Source organism: Oncorhynchus mykiss, chromosome 1 (genome assembly GCF_057628025.1).
Source record: "Oncorhynchus mykiss isolate SJ-2025 chromosome 1, ASM5762802v1, whole genome shotgun sequence".
In the NCBI taxonomy this organism is placed as follows: Eukaryota; Metazoa; Chordata; class Actinopteri; order Salmoniformes; family Salmonidae; genus Oncorhynchus; species Oncorhynchus mykiss.
This window is the reverse complement of record NC_143022.1, coordinates 14,840,001-14,864,242: the sequence shown is the minus strand read 5'-3', so window position 1 is coordinate 14,864,242 and position 24,242 is coordinate 14,840,001. Positions and strand designations below refer to the sequence as shown.

Sequence of the window (24,242 nt, the reverse complement as noted above, 5' to 3'; positions counted from 1 at the left end):
GTTGGAATGTGTGTGTGAGATGTTGGGGGAGGAGTTTACTGTCGGGATGTTTATAGTGGGGTCCCTCTCTCTCTCTCTCTCTCTCTCCTTCCTTCCCTCTCTCTCCTTCCCTCTCTCTCTCTCTCCTTCCCTCTCTCTCTCTCTCTCTCTCTCCCACTCTCCTTCCCTCTCTCTCTCTCTCCCTCTCTCCTTCCCTCTCTCTCTCTCCCTCTCCTTCCTTCCCTCTCTCTCTCTCCCTCTCTCCTTCCCTCTCTCTCTCTCTCCCTCTCTCCTTCCTTCCCTCTCTCTCCTTCACTCTCTCTCTCTCTCTCACTCTATATCCCTCTCCTTCTCTCTCTCTCTCCCTCTCTCCTTCCCTCTCTCTCTCTCTCCCTCTCTCCTTCCCTTTCTCTCTCTCTCTCTCTCTCTCCTTCCCTTTCTCTCTCTCTCCCTCACTCCTTCCCTCTCTCTCCCTCTCTCCTTCCCTCTCTCTCTCTCCCTCTCTCCTTCCTTCCCTCTCTCCTTCCCTCTCTCTCTCTCCCACTCTCCTTCCCTCTCTCTCTCCTTCCCTCTCTCTCTCTCCCACTCTCCTTCCCTCTCTCTCTCCTTCCCTCTCTCTCTCCATCTCTCCTTCCTTCCCTCTCTCTCCTTCCTTCCCTCTTTCTCTCTCTCTCCCACTCTCCTTCCCTCTCTCTCTCTCTCCCACTCTCCTTCACTCTCTCTCTCTCTCTCCCACTCTCCTTCCCTCTCTCTCTCTCTCCCTCTCTCCTTCCCTCTCTCTCTCTTTCCCTTTCTCCTTCCCTCGCTCTCTCTCTCTCTCTCCCTCTCTCCTTCCTTCCCCCTCTCTCTCTCTCTCCCACTCTCCTTCCTCTCTCTCTCCTTCCCTCTCTCTCTCTCTCCCACTCTCATTCTCTCTCTCTCTCTCTCTCTCTCTCTCTCTCTCTCTCACACACTCTCTAACTCTCTCTCTCTCTCTCTCTCTCTCCTCACCTTGTCTAACAGGTCTGATAACTGTGCAATAGAGAAGAAAAATAGAGAGATCACAGTTAACTCTGCAGCTCTTATAACCTCCCATTGTCATATTCTCCAGTGCACTCAATTTAGCCAATGTCTCCCTCTACTGGAATTATACATTTCTCTGGCCTTCACTAGAGATGTGTGTGTGTGTGTGTGTGTGTCGTGCATGCGTGCGCGACCATCCAGGTAAATGGTGTGGACCTGCGTAGCGTGGCCCATGAGGATGCCATCACAGCCCTAAGGCAGACCCCGGCCAAGGTGTATCTAAAGGTTCTACGGGACGAGGCGAGGTACCGCGACCAGGAGAACCTAGATGTGTTCAGTGTGGAACTGCAGAAAAAGGCTGGCCGTGGCCTGGGCCTCAGTATCGTCGGCAAGAGGTACAGTAGCAACTCACACACACACACACACTCACACACACACACACACATTCATTGTGTCTTCATAAAATAAGTTTTATCACTATCAGGGAGTTTAATGGGAACCAGGAAGACATGTAAGGGGATCTATGCTGTAGCTATTTGCTACACTCTTACCTGGGGTTTGTTGTCAGTGGTGTTCTCTGGTTACCTACACGCTCTCCCTACGATGGCAAGGATGAGATCCATTTTGAGTGTACGTAGCCATAGGAATGAATCAAGTATTTTATTTATATGGTAGGAACGGCACAGGGGTGTTCATCTCGGACGTGGTGAAAGGGGGCGCCGCCGAGCTGGATGGCCGGCTGATGCAAGGGGACCAGATTATCTCTGTCAACGGAGATGACATGAGGTCTGCCTTGCAGGAGACGGTAGCTGCCATTCTCAAGGTGAGGGGGGGAGGAGGGGGGGGGGGCTCACCGTCACACCAAAAGGGCTCACACACCAAAAGGGCTCACCGTCACACCAAAAGGGCTCACCGTCACACCAAAAGGGCTCACCGTCACACCAAAAACCAACCACATAGACTTGATGTATGAAACGGCCTGCAGTCCAGTTTGAATAAAACTGCCATTATTATAGACAAACATACACTACCATTCAAAGGTTTGGGGTCACTTAGAAATGTCCTTGTTTTTGAAAGAAAAATTGCTAAAGGGTTTTCTTATGATCAAAAAAACTACAGCCTTCACAGACAAAGAACTACACTAAAACAAATATCTACAGCCTTCACAGACAAAGAACTACACTAAAACAAATAACTACAGCCTTCACAGACAAAGAACTACACTAAAACAAAAAACTACAGCCTTCACAGACAAAGAACTACACTAAAACAAATAACAGCAGCCTTCACAGACAAAGAACTACACTAAAACAAATAACAACAGCCTTCACAGACAAAGAACTACACTAAAACAAATAACAACAGCCTTCACAGACAAAGAACTACACTAAAACAAATAACAACAGCCTTCACAGACAAAGAACTACACTAAAACAAATAACAACAGCCTTCACAGACAAAGAACTACACTAAAACAAATAACTACAGCCTTCACAGACAAAGAACTACACTAAAACAAATAACAACAGCCTTCACAGACAAAGAACTACACTAAAACAAATACCTACAGCCTTCACAGACAAAGAACTACACTAAAACAAATAACTACAGCCTTCACAGACAAAGAACTACACTAAAACAAATAAAAACAGCCTTCACAGACAAAGAACTACACTAAAACAAATAACAACAGCCTTCACAGACAAAGAACTACACTAAAACAAATAACAACAGCCTTCACAGACAAAGAACTACACCAAAACAAATAACTACAGCCTTCACAGACAAAGAACTACACCAAAACAAATAACAACATCCTTCACAGACAAAGAACTACACTAAAACAAATAACTACAGCCTTCACAGACAAAGAACTACACCAAAACAAATAACTACAGCCTTCACAGACAAAGAACTACACTAAAACAAATAACAACAGCCTTCACAGACAAAGAACTACACTAAAACAAATAACTACAGCCTTCACAGACAAAGAACTACACTAAAACAAATATCTACAGCCTTCACAGACAAAGAACTACACTAAAACAAATAACTACAGCCTTCACAGACAAAGAACTACACTAAAACAAAAAACTACAGCCTTCACAGACAAAGAACTACACTAAAACAAATAACAGCAGCCTTCACAGACAAAGAACTACACTAAAACAAATAACAACAGCCTTCACAGACAAAGAACTACACTAAAACAAATAACAACAGCCTTCACAGACAAAGAACTACACTAAAACAAATAACAACAGCCTTCACAGACAAAGAACTACACTAAAACAAATAACAACAGCCTTCACAGACAAAGAACTACACTAAAACAAATAACTACAGCCTTCACAGACAAAGAACTACACTAAAACAAATAACAACAGCCTTCACAGACAAAGAACTACACTAAAACAAATACCTACAGCCTTCACAGACAAAGAACTACACTAAAACAAATAACTACAGCCTTCACAGACAAAGAACTACACTAAAACAAATAACAACAGCCTTCACAGACAAAGAACTACACTAAAACAAATAACAACAGCCTTCACAGACAAAGAACTACACTAAAACAAATAACAACAGCCTTCACAGACAAAGAACTACACCAAAACAAATAACTACAGCCTTCACAGACAAAGAACTACACCAAAACAAATAAAAACATCCTTCACAGACAAAGAACTACACTAAAACAAATAACTACAGCCTTCACAGACAAAGAACTACACCAAAACAAATAACTACAGCCTTCACAGACAAAGAACTACACTAAAACAAATAACAACAGCCTTCACAGACAAAGAACTACACTAAAACAAATAACTACAGCCTTCACAGACAAAGAACTACACTAAAACAAATAACTACAGCCTTCACAGACAAAGAACTACACTAAAACAAATAACAACAGCCTTCACAGACAAAGAACTACACTAAAACAAATAACTACAGCATTCACAGACAAAGAACTACACTAAAACAAAAAACTACAGCCTTCACAGACAAAGAACTACACTAAAACAAATAACAACAGCCTTCACAGACAAAGAACTACACTAAAACAAATAACAACAGCCTTCACAGACAAAGAACTACACTAAAACAAATAACAGCAGCCTTCACAGACAAAGAACTACACTAAAACAAATAACAACAGCCTTCACAGACAAAGAACTACACTAAAACAAATAACAACAGCCTTCACAGACAAAGAACTACACTTAAACAAATAACAGCAGCCTTCACAGACAAAGAACTACACTAAAACAAATAACAGCAGCCTTCACAGACAAAGAACTACACTAAAACAAATAACTACAGCCTTCACAGACAAAGAACTACACTAAAACAAATAACAACAGCCTTCACAGACAAAGAACTACACTAAAACAAATAACTACAGCCTTCACAGACAAAGAACTACACTAAAACAAATAACTACAGCCTTCACAGACAAAGAACTACACTAAAACAAATAACTACAGCCTTCACAGACAAAGAACTACACTAAAACAAATAACTACAGCCTTCACAGACAAAGAACTACACTAAAACAAATAACTACAGCCTTCACAGACAAAGAACTACACTAAAACAAATAACTACAGCCTTCACAGACAAAGAACTACACTAAAACAAATAACTACAGCCTTCACAGACAAAGAACTACACTAAAACAAATAACAACAGCCTTCACAGACAAAGAACTACACTAAAACAAATAACTACAGCCTTCACAGACAAAGAACTACACTAAAACAAATAACTACAGCCTTCACAGACAAAGAACTACACTAAAACAAATAACTACAGCCTTCACAGACAAAGAACTACACTAAAACAAATAACTACAGCCTTCACAGACAAAGAACTACACTAAAACAAATAACTACAGCCTTCACAGACAAAGAACTACACTAAAACAAATAACTACAGCCTTCACAGACAAAGAACTACACTAAAACAAATAACTACAGCCTTCACAGACAAAGAACTATACTAAAACAAATAACAGCAGCCTTCACAGACAAAGAACTACACTAAAACAAATAACTACAGCCTTCACAGACAAAGAACTACACTAAAACAAATAACTACAGCCTTCACAGACAAAGAACTACACTAAAACAAATAACTACAGCCTTCACAGACAAAGAACTACACTAAAACAAATAACTACAGCCTTCACAGACAAAGAACTACACTAAAACAAATAACAACAGCCTTCACAGACAAAGAACTACACTAAAACAAATAACTACAGCCTTCACAGACAAAGAACTACACTAAAACAAATAACTACAGCCTTCACAGACAAAGAACTACACTAAAACAAATAACTACAGCCTTCACAGACAAAGAACTACACTAAAACAAATAACTACAGCCTTCACAGACAAAGAACTACACTAAAACAAAAAACTACAGCCTTCACAGACAAAGAACTACACCAAAACAAATAACTACAGCCTTCACAGACAAAGAACTACACCAAAACAAATAACAACAGCCTTCACAGACAAAGAACTACACTAAAACAAATAACAACAGCCTTCACAGACAAAGAACTACACTAAAACAAATAACTACAGCCTTCACAGACAAAGAACTACACTAAAACAAATAACTACAGCCTTCACAGACAAAGAACTATACTAAAACAAATAACTACAGCCTTCACAGACAAAGAACTACACTAAAACAAATAACAACAGCCTTCACAGACAAATAACTACACCAAAACAAATAACTACAGCCTTCACAGACAAAGAACTACACCAAAACAAATAACTACAGCCTTCACAGACAAAGAACTACACTAAAACAAATAACAGCAGCCTTCACAGACAAAGAACTACACTAAAACAAATAACTACAGCCTTCACAGACAAAGAACTACACTAAAACAAATAACTACAGGCTTCACAGACAAAGAACTACACTAAAACAAATATCTACAGCCTTCACAGACAAAGAACTACACTAAAACAAATAACAACAGCCTTCACAGACAAAGAACTACACTAAAACAAATAACAACAGCCTTCACAGACAAAGAACTACACTAAAACAAATAACTACAGCCTTCACAGACAAAGAACTACACTAAAACAAATAACTACAGCCTTCACAGACAAAGAACTACACTAAAACAAATAACAGCAGCCTTCACAGACAAAGAACTACACTAAAACAAATAACAGCAGCCTTCACAGACAAAGAACTACACTAAAACAAATAACTACAGCCTTCACAGACAAAGAACTACACTAAAACAAATAACTACAGCCTTCACAGACAAAGAACTACACTAAAACAAATAACAGCAGCCTTCACAGACAAAGAACTACACTAAAACAAATAACTACAGCCTTCACAGACAAAGAACTACACTAAAACAAATAACTACAGCCTTCACAGACAAAGAACTACACTAAAACAAATAACTACAGCCTTCACAGACAAAGAACTACACTAAAACAAATAACAGCAGCCTTCACAGACAAATAACTACACTAAAACAAATAACTACAGCCTTCACAGACAAAGAACTACACTAAAACAAATAACAACAGCCTTCACAGACAAAGAACTACACTAAAACAAATAACTACAGCCTTCACAGACAAAGAACTACACTAAAACAAATAACAACAGCCTTCACAGACAAAGAACTACACTAAAACAAATAACAACAGCCTTCACAGACAAAGAACTACACCAAAACAAATAACAACAGCCTTCACAGACAAAGAACTACACTAAAACAAATAACAACAGCCTTCACAGACAAAGAACTACACTAAAACAAATAACTACAGCCTTCACAGACAAAGAACTACACTAAAACAAATAACTACAGCCTTCACAGACAAAGAACTACACTAAAACAAATAACAGCAGCCTTCACAGACAAAGAACTACACTAAAACAAATAACTACAGCCTTCACAGACAAAGAACTACACTAAAACAAATAACTACAGCCTTCACAGACAAAGAACTACACTAAAACAAATAACTACAGCCTTCACAGACAAAGAACTACACTAAAACAAATAACTACAGCCTTCACAGACAAAGAACTACACTAAAACAAATAACTACAGCCTTCACAGACAAAGAACTACACTAAAACAAATAACTACAGCTAATACTTGAAACACAATCAAAGTAACACATCAAAGAACATCCCTCTCATTGTCAGAGTCCAAAACCATAGAGTGCAATAGTAATGGAGTCTTTTTGTAGGTACTGTTCGTTGAACAAAGCCTATGGGAAAATTCATGTTTTTGGATAAAAGCCGAAAATAAGGTCTGTGGTAAACACAGGCTTAGGAGATATTACATGTTTTGTCCTATGGGATAATCTTAATCAGCTAACGTCACTTTTTGTTCATTTTGTAGCATTTATGTAATAACAAAAGCAGATCATTTCCGGTTTTTAGGATTACAATCTTTCGAGCTCTCTGTACCAGCCGGTCACTAGCCACCAAACTCTTCTTCCTTCTTCCACAAGGGGTCACAGATGGTACATTTATGTTCGAAGGCTGCAGTGCTCTGTTATGAATTGGTGGAGCGGAGAGGCTTTGTGTTGGTTTGGCTACAGTTCTTTACTATGTGGGGACCCTCTAAAGTGGGTGCTTTGTGTGCCCTTACTACAGTAGTGTACACTACATTTACAGTGCTGAGGTATATAACAACACATTATCCTGTGCCCTTGCTACAGTAGTGTACACTACATTTACAGTGTTGAGGTATATAACAACACATTATCCTGTGCCCTTACTACAGTAGTGTACACTACATTTACAGTGCTGAGGTATATAACAACACTTTATCCTGTGCCCTTACTACAGTAGTGTACACTACATTTACAGTGCTGAGGTATATAACAACACTTTATCCTGTGCCCTTGCTACAGTAGTGTACACTACATTTACAGTGTTGAGGTATATAACAACACTTTATCCTGTGCCCTTGCTACAGTAGTGTACACTACATTTACAGTGTTGAGGTATATAACAACACTTTATCCAGTGCCCTTACTACAGTAGTGTACACTACATTTACAGTGCTGAGGTATATAACAACACATTATCCTGTGCCCTTACTACAGTAGTGTACACTACATTTACAGTGCTGAGGTATATAACAACACATTATCCTGTGCCCTTACTACAGTAGTGTACACTACATTTACAGTGCTGAGGTATATAACAACACATTATCCTGTGCCCTTACTACAGTAGTGTATTTACAGTGCTGAGGTATATAACAACACTTTATCCTGTGCCCTTGCTACAGTAGTGTACACTACATTTACAGTGCTGAGGTATATAACAACACTTTATCCTGTGCCCTTGCTACAGTAGTGTACACTACATTTACAGTGTTGAGGTATATAACAACACTTTATCCTGTGCCCTTACTACAGTAGTGTACACTACATTTACAGTGCTGAGGTATATAACAACACATTATCCTGTGCCCTTACTACAGTAGTGTACACTACATTTACAGTGCTGAGGTATATAACAACACATTATCCTGTGCCCTTACTACAGTAGTGTACACTACATTTACAGTGCTGAGGTATATAACAACACTTTATCCTGTGCCCTTGCTACAGTAGTGTACACTACATTTACAGTGTTGAGGTATATAACAACACTTTATCCTGTGCCCTTGCTACAGTAGTGTACACTACATTTACAGTGTTGAGGTATATAACAACACTTTATCCTGTGCCCTTGCTACAGTAGTGTACACTACATTTACAGTGCTGAGGTATATAACAACATATAACAACAATATCCTGTGCCCTTGTCAGATAAGGTTCTTTATTTTGTATTGTTTATTGTATATTGTTTATTTGAACCTTCATTTAACTAGGCAAGTCAGTTAAGAACATATTCTTATTGACAATGACTGCCTACCCCAGCCAAGCCCTCCCTTAGTCCCTAAGGGACTCCCGATCACAGCCGGTCGGGATACAGCCCGGGATCGAACCAGGGTCTGTAGTGAAGCCTTAGACACTGTAAGGCCAGTCCCTAGCTGCTCTGCTCTGGTAGTTACGTGCTGTGCGCTACCTGTGCCTCTGCAGTGTGCCAGGGGGGTGGTGCTCCTGGAGCTGGGCCGACTGAAGGCTGCCTCCTGGCTCTCTTCCAGACGTCCCTCCCAGGGAAGCCAGGTGTGTGTGTGTGTGTGTGTGTGTGTGTGTGTGTGCGTGTGTGCGTGTGTGCGTGTGTGCGTGTGTGTGTGTGTGTGTGTGCGTGCGTGTGTGTGTGTGCGTGTGCCCGTTGTCACCCCCACTGCCTGGGTGCTTGCATGCATAAGCTCAGTCATCGACTGACCCTGGCTGCTGTGTCATTAATACCCCTGTCTCTCCTCCTTCTCTCCATTCATCACGTGCATGGAAGCCAAAATGGCCATCTAATGGCTGTTTAGCAGGCCTGTATGTCACTCAGCCACCCAGCCAAACTTACCGCCACCGGGCAGCACGCCTCAGTGTGTGTGTTTTCTCCTGACTGGATCATAGCTCTGTTCCCCCTCCCTCTCTCTAGCAGATGAGTCACGTGAGTGCCAACAGCACAATCGTCACACCCCACCCCCTGCTAAACTCCACCCCTTCCACCTCTCAGCTCCTCAATAACGTCAGGAAGCCAATGACAGTGGGCATGACATCATCACAGAGCGCAGGTAAAGTAGCACCAGTCCCTTTCCACAGAGAGTAGGACCCTTTCCACGGAGAGTAGAACCAGTCCCTTTCCACAGAGATAGGACCAGTCCTTTTCCACAGAGAGTAGGACCAGACCCTTTCCACAGAGAGTAGGACCCTTTCCACAGAGAGTAGTACCAGTCCCTTTCCACAGAGAGTAGGACCAGACCCTTTCCACAGAGAGTAGGACCAGTCCCTTTCCACAGAGAGTAGGACCAGTCCCTTTCCACAGAGAGCAGGACCAGACCCTTTCCACAGAGAGTAGGACCAGACCCTTTCCACAGAGAGTAGGACCCTTTCCACAGAGAGTAGGACCAGACCCTTTCCACAGAGAGTAGGACCCTTTCCACAGAGAGTAGTACCAGTCCCTTTCCACAGAGAGTAGGACCAGACCCTTTCCACAGAGAGTAGGACCAGTCCCTTTCCACAGAGAGTAGAACCAGACCCTTTCCACAGAGAGTAGGACCAGACCCTTTCCACAGAGAGTTAGACCCTTTCCACAGAGAGTAGGACCAGACCCTTTCCACAGAGAGTAGGACCAGTCCCTTTCCACAGAGAGTAGGACCAGACCCTTTCCACAGAGAGTAGGACCAGTCCCTTTCCACAGAGAGTAGGACCAGTCCCTTTCCACAGAGAGTAGGACCAGTCCCTTTCCACAGAGAGTAGGACCAGTCCCTTTCCACAGAGAGTAGGACCAGTCCCTTTCCACAGAGAGTAGGACCAGTCCCTTTCCACAGAGAATAGGACCAGTCCCTTTCCACAGAGAGTAGGAACAGACCCTTTCCACAGAGAGTAGGACCAGACCCTTTCCACAGAGAGTAGGATCAGACCCTTTCCACAGAGAGTAGTACCGTCCCTTTCCACAGAGAGTAGGACCAGACCCTTTCCACAGAGAGTAGGACCAGACCCTTTCCACAGAGAGTAGGACCCTTTCCACAGAGACTAGGACCCTTTCCACATAGAGTAGAACCATACCCTTTCCACAGAGAGTAGAACCAGACCCTTTCCACAGAGTAGGACTAGTCCCTTTCCACAGAGAGTAGAACCAGTCCCTTTCCACAGAGAGTAGGACCAGTCCCTTTCCACAGAGAGTAGGACCAGTCCCTTTCCACAGAGAGTAGGACCAGTCCCTTTCCACAGAGAGTAGGACCAGACCCTTTCCACAGAGAGTAGGACCAGTCCCTTTCCACAGAGAGTAGGACCAGACCCTTTCCACAGAGAGTAGGACCAGTCCCTTTCCACAGAGAGCAGGACCAGACCCTTTCCACAGAGAGTAGGACCAGACCCTTTCCACAGAGAGTTAGACCCTTTCCACAGAGAGTGGGACCCTTTCCACAGAGAGTAGGACCCTTTCCACAGAAAGTAGGACCCTTTCCACAGAGAGTAGAACCAGACCCTTTCCACAGAGAGTAGAACCAGACCCTTTCCACAGAGAGTAGAACCAGACCCTTTCCACAGAGAGTAGAACCAGACCCTTTCCACAGAGAGTAGAACCAGACCCTTTCCACAGAGAGTAGGACCAGTCCCTTTCCACAGAGAGTTAGACCCTTTCCACAGAGAGTAGAACCAGACCCTTTCCACAGAGAGTAGGACCAGTCCCTTTCCACAGAGAGTAGGACCAGTCCCTTTCCACAGAGAGCAGGACCAGACCCTTTCCACAGAGAGTAGGACCAGACCCTTTCCACAGAGAGTTAGACCCTTTCCACAGAGAGTGGGACCCTTTCCACAGAGAGTAGGACCCTTTCCACAGAAAGTAGGACCCTTTCCACAGAGAGTAGAACCAGACCCTTTCCACAGAGAGTAGAACCAGAGCCTTTCCACAGAGAGTAGAACCAGACCCTTTCCACAGAGAGTAGAACCAGACCCTTTCCACAGAGAGTAGAACCAGACCCTTTCCACAGAGAGTAGGACCAGACCCTTTCCACAGAGAGTAGGACCAGACCCTTTCCACAGAGAGTTAGACCCTTTCCACAGAGAGTAGGACCTTTTCCACAGAGAGTAGGACCCTTTCCACAGAAAGTAGGACCCTTTCCACAGAAAGTAGAACCAGACCCTTTCCACAGAGTAGGACCAGTCCCGTTCCACAGAGAGTAGAACCAGACCCTTTCCACAGAGAGTAGGACCAGACCCTTTCCACAGAGAGTAGGACCAGACCCTTTCCACAGAGAGTAGGACCAGTCCCTTTCCACAGAGAGTAGGACCAGTCCCTTTCCACAGAGAGTAGGACCAGACCCTTTCCACAGAGAGTAGAACCAGACCCTTTCCACAGAGAGTCGGACCAGACCATTTCCACAGAGAGTAGGACCTTTTCCACAGAGAGTAGGACCAGTCCCTTTCCACAGAGAGTAGGACCAGACCATTTCCACAAAGAGTAGGACCCTTTCCACAGAGAGTAGGACCAGACCCTTTCTACAGAGAGTAGGACCAGACCCTTTCCACAGAGAGTTAGACCCTTTCCACAGAGAGTAGTACCAGACCCTTTCTACAGAGAGTAGGACCAGACCCTTTCCACAGAGAGTAGGACCAGACCCTTTCCACAGAGAGTAGTACCAGTCCCTTTCCACAGAGAGTAGGACCAGACCCTTTCTACAGAGAGTAGGACCAGACCCTTTCCACAGAGAGTAGGACCAGACCCTTTCCACAGAGTGTAGGACCCTTTCCACAGAGAGTAGGACCAGTCCCTTTCCACAGAGAGTAGGACCAGACCCTTTCCACAGAGAGTAGGACCCTTTCCACAGAGAGTAGTACCAGTCCCTTTCCACAGAGAGTAGGACCAGACCCTTTCCACAGAGAGTAGGACCAGTCCCTTTCCACAGAGAGTAGAACCAGACCCTTTCCACAGAGAGTAGGACCAGACCCTTTCCACAGAGAGTTAGACCCTTTCCACAGAGAGTAGGACCAGACCCTTTCCACAGAGAGTAGGACCAGTCCCTTTCCACAGAGAGTAGGACCAGACCCTTTCCACAGAGAGTAGGACCAGTCCCTTTCCACAGAGAGTAGGACCAGTCCCTTTCCACAGAGAGTAGGACCAGTCCCTTTCCACAGAGAGTAGGACCAGTCCCTTTCCACAGAGAGTAGGACCAGTCCCTTTCCACAGAGAGTAGGACCAGTCCCTTTCCACAGAGAATAGGACCAGTCCCTTTCCACAGAGAGTAGGAACAGACCCTTTCCACAGAGAGTAGGACCAGTCCCTTTCCACAGAGAGTAGGATCAGACCCTTTCCACAGAGAGTAGTACCGTCCCTTTCCACAGAGAGTAGGACCAGACCCTTTCCACAGAGAGTAGGACCAGACCCTTTCCACAGAGAGTAGGACCCTTTCCACAGAGACTAGGACCCTTTCCACATAGAGTAGAACCATACCCTTTCCACAGAGAGTAGAACCAGACCCTTTCCACAGAGTAGGACCAGTCCCTTTCCACAGAGAGTAGAACCAGTCCCTTTCCACAGAGAGTAGGACCAGTCCCTTTCCACAGAGAGTAGGACCAGTCCCTTTCCACAGAGAGTAGGACCAGTCCCTTTCCACAGAGAGTAGGACCAGACCCTTTCCACAGAGAGTAGGACCAGTCCCTTTCCACAGAGAGTAGGACCAGACCCTTTCCACAGAGAGTAGGACCAGTCCCTTTCCACAGAGAGCAGGACCAGACCCTTTCCACAGAGAGTAGGACCAGACCCTTTCCACAGAGAGTTAGACCCTTTCCACAGAGAGTGGGACCCTTTCCACAGAGAGTAGGACCCTTTCCACAGAAAGTAGGACCCTTTCCACAGAGAGTAGAACCAGACCCTTTCCACAGAGAGTAGAACCAGACCCTTTCCACAGAGAGTAGAACCAGACCCTTTCCACAGAGAGTAGAACCAGACCCTTTCCACAGAGAGTAGAACCAGACCCTTTCCACAGAGAGTAGGACCAGTCCCTTTCCACAGTGAGTTAGACCCTTTCCACAGAGAGTAGAACCAGACCCTTTCCACAGAGAGTAGGACCAGTCCCTTTCCACAGAGAGCAGGACCAGACCCTTTCCACAGAGAGTAGGACCAGACCCTTTCCACAGAGAGTTAGACCCTTTCCACAGAGAGTGGGACCCTTTCCACAGAGAGTAGGACCCTTTCCACAGAAAGTAGGACCCTTTCCACAGAGAGTAGAACCAGACCCTTTCCACAGAGAGTAGAACCAGAGCCTTTCCACAGAGAGTAGGACCAGACCCTTTCCACAGAGAGTAGAACCAGACCCTTTCCACAGAGAGTAGAACCAGACCCTTTCCACAGAGAGTAGGACCAGACCCTTTCCACAGAGAGTAGGACCAGACCCTTTCCACAGAGAGTTAGACCCTTTCCACAGAGAGTAGGACCTTTTCCACAGAGAGTAGGACCCTTTCCACAGAAAGTAGGACCCTTTCCACAGAGAGTAGAACCAGACCCTTTCCACAGAGTAGGACCAGTCCCGTTCCACAGAGAGTAGAACCAGACCCTTTCCACAGAGAGTAGGACCAGACCCTTTCCACAGAGAGTAGGACCAGACCCTTTCCACAGAGAGTAGGACCAGTCCCTTTCCACAGAGAGTAGGACCAGTCCCTTTCCACAGAGAGTAGGACCGGTCCCTTTCCACAGAGAGTAGGACCAGACCCTTTCCACAGAGAGTAGGACCAGACCCTTTCCACAGAGAGTAGGACCAGACCCTTTCCACAGAGAGTAGAACCAGACCCTTTCCACAGAGAGTCGGACCATACCATTTCCACAGAGAGTAGGACCTTTTCCACAGAGAGTAGGACCAGTCCCTTTCCACAGAGAGTAGGACCAGACCATTTCCACAAAGAGTAGGACCCTTTCCACAGAGAGTAGGACCAGACCCTTTCCACAGAGAGTTAGACCCTTTCCACAGAGAGTAGTACCAGACCCTTTCTACAGAGAGTAGGACCAGACCCTTTCCACAGAGAGTAGGACCAGACCCTTTCCACAGAGAGTAGTACCAGTCCCTTTCCACAGAGAGTAGGACCAGACCCTTTCTACAGAGAGTAGGACCAGACCATTTCCACAGAGAGTAGGACCAGTCCCTTTCCACAGAGAGTAGTACCAGTCCCTTTCCACAGAGAGTAGTACCAGTCCCTTTCCACAGAGAGTAGTACCAGTCCCTTTCCACAGAGAGTAGTACCAGTCCCTTTCCACAGAGAGTAGGACCAGACCATTTCCACAGAGAGTAGGACCAGACCCTTTCCACAGAGAGTAGTACCAGTCCCTTTCCACAGAGAGTAGTACCAGTCCCTTTCCACAGAGAGTAGGACCAGACCCTTTCCACAGAGAGTAGGACCAGACCATTTCCACAAAGAGTAGGACCCTTTCCACAGAGAGTAGGACCAGTCCCTTTCCACAGAGAGTAGGACCAGACCCTTTCCACAGAGAGTAGGACCAGACCCTTTCCACAGAGAGTAGGATCAGTCCCTTTCTACAGAGAGTAGGACCAGTCCCTTTCCACAGCGAGTAGGACCAGACCCTTTCCACAGAGATTAGGATCAGTCCCTTTCTACAGAGAGTAGGACCAGTCCCTTTCCACAGCGAGTAGGACCAGTCCCTTTCCACAGAGAGTAGGACCAGACCCTTTCTACAGAGAGTAGGACCAGACCCTTTCCACAGAGAGTAGAACCAGACCCTTTCTACAGAGAGTAGGACCAGACCATTTCCACAGAGAGTAGGACCCTTTCCACAGAGAGTAGAACCAGACCCTTTCTACAGAGAGTAGGACCAGACCATTTCCACAGAGAGTAGGACCAGACCCTTTCTACAGAGAGTAGGACCAGACCATTTCTACAGAGAGTAGGACCTTTTCCACAGAGAGTAGAACCAGACCCTTTCTACAGAGAGTAGGACCAGACCATTTCTACAGAGAGTAGGACCAGACCCTTTCCACAGAGAGTAGGACCAGACCCTTTCCACAGAGAGTCGGACCAGACCATTTCCACAGAGAGTAGGACCTTTTCCACAGAGAGTAGGACCAGTCCCTTTCCACAGAGAGTAGGACCAGACCATTTCCACAAAGAGTAGGACCCTTTCCACAGAGAGTAGGACCAGACCCTTTCTACAGAGAGTAGGACCAGACCCTTTCCACAGAGAGTTAGACCCTTTCCACAGAGAGTAGTACCAGACCCTTTCTACAGAGAGTAGGACCAGACCCTTTCCACAGAGAGTAGGACCAGACCCTTTCCACAGAGAGTAGTACCAGTCCCTTTCCACAGAGAGTAGGACCAGACCCTTTCTACAGAGAGTAGGACCAGACCCTTTCCACAGAGAGTAGGACCGGACCCTTTCCACAGAGAGTAGGACCCTTTCCACAGAGAGTAGGACCAGTCCCTTTCCACAGAGAGTAGGACCAGACCCTTTCCACAGAGAGTAGGACCCTTTCCACAGAGAGTAGTACCAGTCCCTTTCCACAGAGAGTAGGACCAGACCCTTTCCACAGAGAGTAGGACCAGTCCCTTTCCACAGAGAGTAGAACCAGACCCTTTCCACAGAGAGTAGGACCAGACCCTTTCCACAGAGAGTTAGACCCTTTCCACAGAGAGTAGGACCAGACCCTTTCCACAGAGAGTAGGACCAGTCCCTTTCCACAGAGAGTAGGACCAGACCCTTTCCACAGAGAGTAGGACCAGTCCCTTTCCACAGAGAGTAGGACCAGTCCCTTTCCACAGAGAGTAGGACCAGTCCCTTTCCACAGAGAGTAGGACCAGTCCCTTTCCACAGAGAGTAGGACCAGTCCCTTTCCACAGAGAGTAGGACCAGTCCCTTTCCACAGAGAATAGGACCAGTCCCTTTCCACAGAGAGTAGGAACAGACCCTTTCCACAGAGAGTAGGACCAGACCCTTTCCACAGAGAGTAGGATCAGACCCTTTCCACAGAGAGTAGTACCGTCCCTTTCCACAGAGAGTAGGACCAGACCCTTTCAACAGAGAGTAGGACCAGACCCTTTCCACAGAGAGTAGGACCCTTTCCACAGAGACTAGGACCCTTTCCACATAGAGTAGAACCATACCCTTTCCACAGAGAGTAGAACCAGACCCTTTCCACAGAGTAGGACCAGTCCCTTTCCACAGAGAGTAGAACCAGTCCCTTTCCACAGAGAGTAGGACCAGTCCCTTTCCACAGAGAGTAGGACCAGTCCCTTTCCACAGAGAGTAGGACCAGTCCCTTTCCACAGAGAGTAGGACCAGACCCTTTCCACAGAGAGTAGGACCAGTCCCTTTCCACAGAGAGTAGGACCAGACCCTTTCCACAGAGAGTAGGACCAGTCCCTTTCCACAGAGAGCAGGACCAGACCCTTTCCACAGAGAGTAGGACCAGACCCTTTCCACAGAGAGTTAGACCCTTTCCACAGAGAGTGGGACCCTTTCCACAGAGAGTAGGACCCTTTCCACAGAAAGTAGGACCCTTTCCACAGAGAGTAGAACCAGACCCTTTCCACAGAGAGTAGAACCAGACCCTTTCCACAGAGAGTAGAACCAGACCCTTTCCACAGAGAGTAGAACCAGACCCTTTCCACAGAGAGTAGAACCAGACCCTTTCCACAGAGAGTAGGACCAGTCCCTTTCCACAGAGAGTTAGACCCTTTCCACAGAGAGTAGAACCAGACCCTTTCCACAGAGAGTAGGACTAGTCCCTTTCCACAGAGAGCAGGACCAGTCCCTTTCCACAGAGAGTAGGACCAGACCCTTTCCACAGAGAGTTAGACCCTTTCCACAGAGAGTGGGACCCTTTCCACAGAGAGTAGGACCCTTTCCACAGAAAGTAGGACCCTTTCCACAGAGAGTAGAACCAGACCCTTTCCACAGAGAGTAGAACCAGAGCCTTTCCACAGAGAGTAGAACCAGACCCTTTCCACAGAGAGTAGAACCAGACCCTTTCCACAGAGAGTAGGACCAGACCCTTTCCACAGAGAGTAGGACCAGTCCCTTTCCACAGAGAGTAGGACCGGTCCCTTTCCACAGAGAGTAGGACCAGACCCTTTCCACTGAGAGTAGGACCAGACCCTTTCCACAGAGAGTTAGACCCTTTCCACAGAGAGTAGGACCAGACCCTTTCCACAGAGAGTAGGACCAGTCCCTTTCCACAGAGAGTAGGACCAGACCCTTTCCACAGAGAGTAGGACCAGTCCCTTTCCACAGAGAGTAGGACCAGACCCTTTCCACAGAGAGTTAGACCCTTTCCACAGAGAGTAGGACCAGACCCTTTCCACAGAGAGTAGGACCAGTCCCTTTCCACAGAGAGTAGGACCAGACCCTTTCCACAGAGAGTAGGACCAGTCCCTTTCCACAGAGAGTAGGACCAGTCCCTTTCCACAGAGAGTAGGACCAGTCCCTTTCCACAGAGAGTAGGACCAGTCCCTTTCCACAGAGAGTAGGACCAGTCCCTTTCCACAGAGAGTAGGACCAGTCCCTTTCCACAGAGAGTAGGACCAGACCATTTCCACAAAGAGTAGGACCCTTTCCACAGAGAGTAGGACCAGACCCTTTCCACAGAGAGTTAGACCCTTTCCACAGAGAGTAGTACCAGACCCTTTCTACAGAGAGTAGGACCAGACCCTTTCCACAGAGAGTAGGACCAGACCCTTTCCACAGAGAGTAGTACCAGTCCCTTTCCACAGAGAGTAGGACCAGACCCTTTCTACAGAGAGTAGGACCAGACCATTTCCACAGAGAGTAGGACCAGTCCCTTTCCACAGAGAGTAGTACCAGTCCCTTTCCACAGAGAGTAGTACCAGTCCCTTTCCACAGAGAGTAGTACCAGTCCCTTTCCACAGAGAGTAGTACCAGTCCCTTTCCACAGAGAGTAGGACCAGACCATTTCCACAGAGAGTAGGACCAGACCCTTTCCACAGAGAGTAGTACCAGTCCCTTTCCACAGAGAGTAGTACCAGTCCCTTTCCACAGAGAGTAGGACCAGACCCTTTCCACAGAGAGTAGGACCAGACCATTTCCACAAAGAGTAGGACCCTTTCCACAGAGAGTAGGACCAGTCCCTTTCCACAGAGAGTAGGACCAGACCCTTTCCACAGAGAGTAGGACCAGACCCTTTCCACAGAGAGTAGGATCAGTCCCTTTCTACAGAGAGTAGGACCAGTCCCTTTCCACAGCGAGTAGGACCAGACCCTTTCCACAGAGATTAGGATCAGTCCCTTTCTACAGAGAGTAGGACCAGTCCCTTTCCACAGCGAGTAGGACCAGTCCCTTTCCACAGAGAGTAGGACCAGACCCTTTCTACAGAGAGTAGGACCAGACCCTTTCCACAGAGAGTAGAACCAGACCCTTTCTACAGAGAGTAGGACCAGACCATTTCCACAGAGAGTAGGACCCTTTCCACAGAGAGTAGAACCAGACCCTTTCTACAGAGAGTAGGACCAGACCATTTCCACAGAGAGTAGGACCAGACCCTTTCTACAGAGAGTAGGACCAGACCATTTCTACAGAGAGTAGGACCTTTTCCACAGAGAGTAGAACCAGACCCTTTCTACAGAGAGTAGGACCAGACCATTTCTACAGAGAGTAGGACCAGACCCATTCCACAGAGAGTAGGACCAGACCCTTTCCACAGAGAGTAGAACCAGACCCTTTCTACAGAGAGTAGGACCAGACCCTTTCTACAGAGAGTAGGACCAGACCCTTTCTACAGAGAGTAGGACCAGACCCTTTCCACAGAGAGTAGGACCAGACCCTTTCCACAGAGAGTAGTACCAGTCCCTTTCCACAGAGAGTAGGACCAGACCCTTTCCACAGAGAGTAGGACCAGACCCTTTCCACAGAGAGTAGGACCATTTCCACAGAGAGTAGGACCCGTTCCACAGAGAGTAGGACCCTTTCCACGGAGAGTAGGACCCTTTCCACAGAGAGTAGGACCCTTTCCACAGAGAGTAGGACCCTTTCCACAGAGAGTAGAACCAGACCCTTTCCACAGAGAGTAGAACCAGACCCTTTCCACAGAGAGTAGGAGCCTTTCCACAGAGAGTAGGACCAGACCCTTTCCACAGAGAGTGTAACTGTAGGAAAAGGTTCAGAAACTGCCCGGTCTGGAATTACACACAGTTAGTTTCCCGTCCTCATCTATTTCCTTTTCTGGGTTTGTTGTAGCTGCAGAAACAGGGATACGCACTGTGGAGATCACAAGGGTGAGTTTAGCTGTCTCCAGTCATGTTTAGTGGGTTTAAACTACTCATAATATGCACATTTATATCTATAGACTGTACTGTATACTCTGCCAATTCAACTCTAGAAGCTTTCTTTATTGTCATGAAAATGATAACAACAATCACAATATCCTCTTCTATACCAGTTTATTATTAATAATGATAATAGCATTGACGATATCTCTCAGGGTCCTACTGATGCGTTGGGGATCAGTATAGCTGGGGGGAAGGACAGTCCTCTGGGGGATATCCCCATCTTCCTGGCCATGATCCAGGCCAACGGGGTGGCAGCCAAGACGCACCGGCTCAAGGTACGTATGTGTGTGTGCGTGCGTGTGTGTAAGTGTGCGAGAGAACGCACAGTGTCTTAGAATCCCCTTACTGTCTGTGATGGCTCACCCTGGCGTGTTTTTGTGTCTCTCTCTCTCTCTCTCTCTCTCTCTCTCTCTCTCTCTCTCTCTCTCTCTCTCTCTCTCTCTCTCTCTCTCTCTCTCTCTCTCTCCCCTTCCTTCCTTCCTTCCTCCCTTCCTCCAGGTGGGTGATAGGATCGTGAGTATCAACTCCCAGTCTCTGGAAGGCCTGTCCCATGGGGATGTAGTCACCATGCTGAAGAATGCCTACGGCAGCATCATTCTCCAGGTACACACAGATCATTCTCCGGGTTCACACAGATCATTCTCCGGGTTCACACCGATCATTCTCTGGGTTCACACAGATCATTCTCCAGGTACACACAGATCATTCTCCGGGTTCACACAGATCATTCTCCGGGTTCACACCGATCATTCTCTGGGTTCACACAGATCATTCTCTGGGTTCACACAGATCATTCTCCAGGTACACACAGATCATTCTCCGGGTTCACACAGATCATTCTCCGGGTTCACACAGATCATTCTCTGGGTTCACACAGATCATTCTCCGGGTTCACACAGATCATTCTCTGGGTTCACACAGATCATTCTCCAGGTACACACAGATCATTCTCCAGGTACACACAGATCGTTCTCCAGATACACACAGATCGTTCTCTGGGTTCACACAGATCATTCTCTGGGTTCACACAGATCATTCTCTGGGTTCACACAGATCATTCTCCAGGTACACACAGATCATAATCCAGGTTCCCACATGGAACACATACACACAGAGACACACAATATATACATACTGTGCATTCGGGAAAGTATTCAGACCCCTTTTACTCTTTCCACATTTTGTTATGTGGCAGCCTTATTCTAAAATAGATGTTTTTTTATTCACCCTTATCAATCTATACACAATACCCCATAATGACAAAAACAAAAATGCTTTTTAGAAATGTTTGCAAATTTAAAAAAAAAATATATATATATATATATATATACATTTACGTAAGTATTCAGACCCTTTATTACGTACTTAACTGAAGCACCTTTGGCAGCGATTACAGCCTTGAGTCTTCTTGAGTTTGACGCTACGAGCTTGGCACACCTGTATTTCTGGAGTTTCTCCCCTTTTTCTCTGCAGATCCTCTCAAGCTCTGTCAGGTTGGATGGGGAGCGTCACTGCACAGCTAATTTCAGGTCTCTCTAGAGATTTTCAATTGGGTTCAAGTCCAGGCTCTGGCTGGGCCACTCAAGGACATTCAGAGACTTGTCCTGAAGCCCCTCTTGCGTTGTCTGGCCTGTGATCTTAGGGTCACTGTCCTTTTGGAAGGTGAACTTTCGCCCTAGTCTGAGGTCCTGAACACTCTGGAGCAGGTTTTCATCAAGGATCTCTGTACTTTGCTCCGTTTATCTTTTACTTGATCCTGACTAGTCTCCAAGTCCCTGCCACTGAAAAACATTCCCACAGCATGATGCTGCCACCACCATGCTTCACCGTAGGGATGGTGCCAGGTTTCCTCCAGACGTGACGCTTGGCATTCAGGCCAAAGAGTTCCAAAGAGAGAATCTAGTTTCTCATGGTCTGGAGACCTTTAGATGCCTTTTGGCAAACTCCAAGTGGGCTGTCATGTGCCTTTTACTGAGGAGTGGCTTCCGTCTGGCCACTCTACCATAAAGGCCTGATTGGTGGAGTGCTGCAGAGATGGTTGTCCTTCTGGAAGGTTCTCCCATCTCCACAGAGGAACTGGAGCTCTGTCAGAGTGACCATCGGGTTCTTGGTAACCTCCCTGACCAAGGCCCTTCTCCCCCGATTGCTCAGTTTACCCAGGCGGCCAGCTCTAGGAAGAGTCTTGGTGGTTCCAAACCTCTTCCATTTAAGAATGATTGAGGCCACTGTGTTCTTGAGGACCTTCAATGCTGTAGAAATGTTTTGGTACCCTTCCCCAGATCTGTACCTCGACACAATCCTGTCTCGAAGCTCTATGGACAATTCCTTCGACCTCATGGCTTGGTTTTTGCTCTGACATGCACTTTCAACTGTGAGACCTTATATAGACAGGTGTGGGCTTTTCCAAATCATGTCCAATCAATTGAATGTACCGCAGGTGGACTCCAATCAAGTTGCAGAAACATCTCAAGGATGATCAATGGAAGCAGGATGCACCTGAGCTCAATTTCGAGTCTCATAGGAAAGGGTCTGAATACTTATGTAAATAAGGTATTTCTGTTTTTTATTAATACATTTGCAAAAAAAATTGAAAAAACTATTTTCACTTTGTCATAATGGGTTATCGTGTGTAGATTGATGAGGAAAAAGATTTAATAAATTTTAGAACAAGGCTGTAAATTTTTTTTTGTTGAAAAAGTCAAGAAGTCAATACTTTCTAAATGCACGCACGCCTGCTCCCGCTTCTCCTCTCTGGGCCTCAAGGGCCCTTCATTACGGACACCTGTCACAATCATTACGCGCATCAGCGCTCATTGGACTCACCTGGACTCCATTACTTTGTTGATTGCCCCTCTATATCTGTCTGGTCCTCAGTTGGTTCCCCATGTCAGCATTATTGTCTTCATGTCGTTTTGTTCTCCCTGTCCAGACACTGTTCTTGGTTTTTTTGTCCGTTTTCCATTAAATGTTCACTCCCTGTACTTGCTTCTTGTCTCCAGCATCGGTCCTTACAGTATACACACACACACAGTACACACACACATCTCTGTATGGTCAAATGAAATATCAGTTATCAAACGTGATGACACCCATCACTCAATGTAACCACATTGTTTTTTAATTGCCTATTATTTTACATCCATCAAATAAATGTTTCCTGATAAGAGATGTAAATAAAATCATACATTTTTCAAATATACATTCTTGAAAAACCTGTATGTGTCTGTCTTTAGCAGTGTGTGTACCTAATGTGTACCGTATGTGTGTGCATTGGTAGATCCTGCCGTGCTTGTGCGTGTGCGCGTGCGCGCTACCGTCCGGACACTGTGTGGTTATCAGTTTGTTGCAGCCGGTTGGCAGTTTGGTCAGATAATCCCAGGCCTTTATGTTAATGCTGCTCTATCGGTCCGGCTCCAGCAGCCTCAGCACTGGACTGTCAGACTGGACTGTTAGACTGGACTGTTGGACTGGACTGTTGGACTGGACTGTTAGACTGGACTGTTAGACTGGACTGTTAGACTGGACTGTCAGCACTGGACTGTTAGACTGGACTGTCAGCACTGGACTGTCAGCACTGGACTGTCAGACTGGACTGTCAGACTGGACTGTCAGACTGAAATGTCAGACTGGACTGTTAGACTGGACTGTCAGACTGGACTATTAGACTGGACTGTCAGACTGGACTGTCAGACTGGACTGTCAGACTGAACTGTCAGACTGGACTGTCAGACTGGACTGTCAGACTGGACTGTCAGACTGAACTGTCAGACTGGACTGTTAGACTGGACTGTCAGACTGGACTATTAGACTGGACTGTTAGACTGGACTGTTAGACTGGACTGTCAGCACTGGACTGTCAGCACTGGACTGTCAGACTGGACTGTCAGACTGGACTGTCAGACTGGACTGTTAGACTGGAATGTCAGACTGGACTGTCAGACTGGACTGTCAGACTGGACTGTCAGCACTGGACTGTCAGCCCTGGACTGTCAGACTGGACTGTTACACTGGACTGTTAGACTGGACTGTTAGACTGGGCTGTTAGACTGGGCTGTTAGACTAGACTAGCTGCCTGGTGCTGATTACACCAAACACACACACGCCACCCAGGACACCCAGCAATTACTGTCTGACTCGATCTCTCTCTGCCCCCTCTCTCGTTCTCGTTCACAACTTTGGTCTCTCTCTACCTTCTCTCTCTTTTGCTGTCTCTTTCCTCTATCCATCTCTCTCTCTCTCTCTCTCTCTCTCGACCTACCGCTCTGGCTTTACATACGTCATTGATCAGACACTCTTATCCAGAGTCACTCTGGCTTTCGGGTGGCGCAGCCG

General features: G+C 46.3%; 1 protein-coding gene across 1 annotated transcript in view; it reads left to right on the top strand.

Moving 5' to 3' along the window:
• The window catches only part of LOC110511200 (inaD-like protein), a 297,471-nt gene that overhangs the window by 266,853 nt on the left and 6,376 nt on the right, over positions 1-24,242 (top strand). Inside the window, exons 35-41 of the mRNA XM_090184789.1 lie at positions 1,183-1,376; positions 1,657-1,804; positions 9,099-9,185; positions 9,562-9,694; positions 19,819-19,856; positions 20,063-20,185; positions 20,409-20,513. Of these exons, the coding sequence (XP_090040915.1) occupies positions 1,183-1,376; positions 1,657-1,804; positions 9,099-9,185; positions 9,562-9,694; positions 19,819-19,856; positions 20,063-20,185; positions 20,409-20,513 (828 nt within the window). The remainder of the gene's footprint in view (positions 1-1,182; positions 1,377-1,656; positions 1,805-9,098; positions 9,186-9,561; positions 9,695-19,818; positions 19,857-20,062; positions 20,186-20,408; positions 20,514-24,242) is intronic.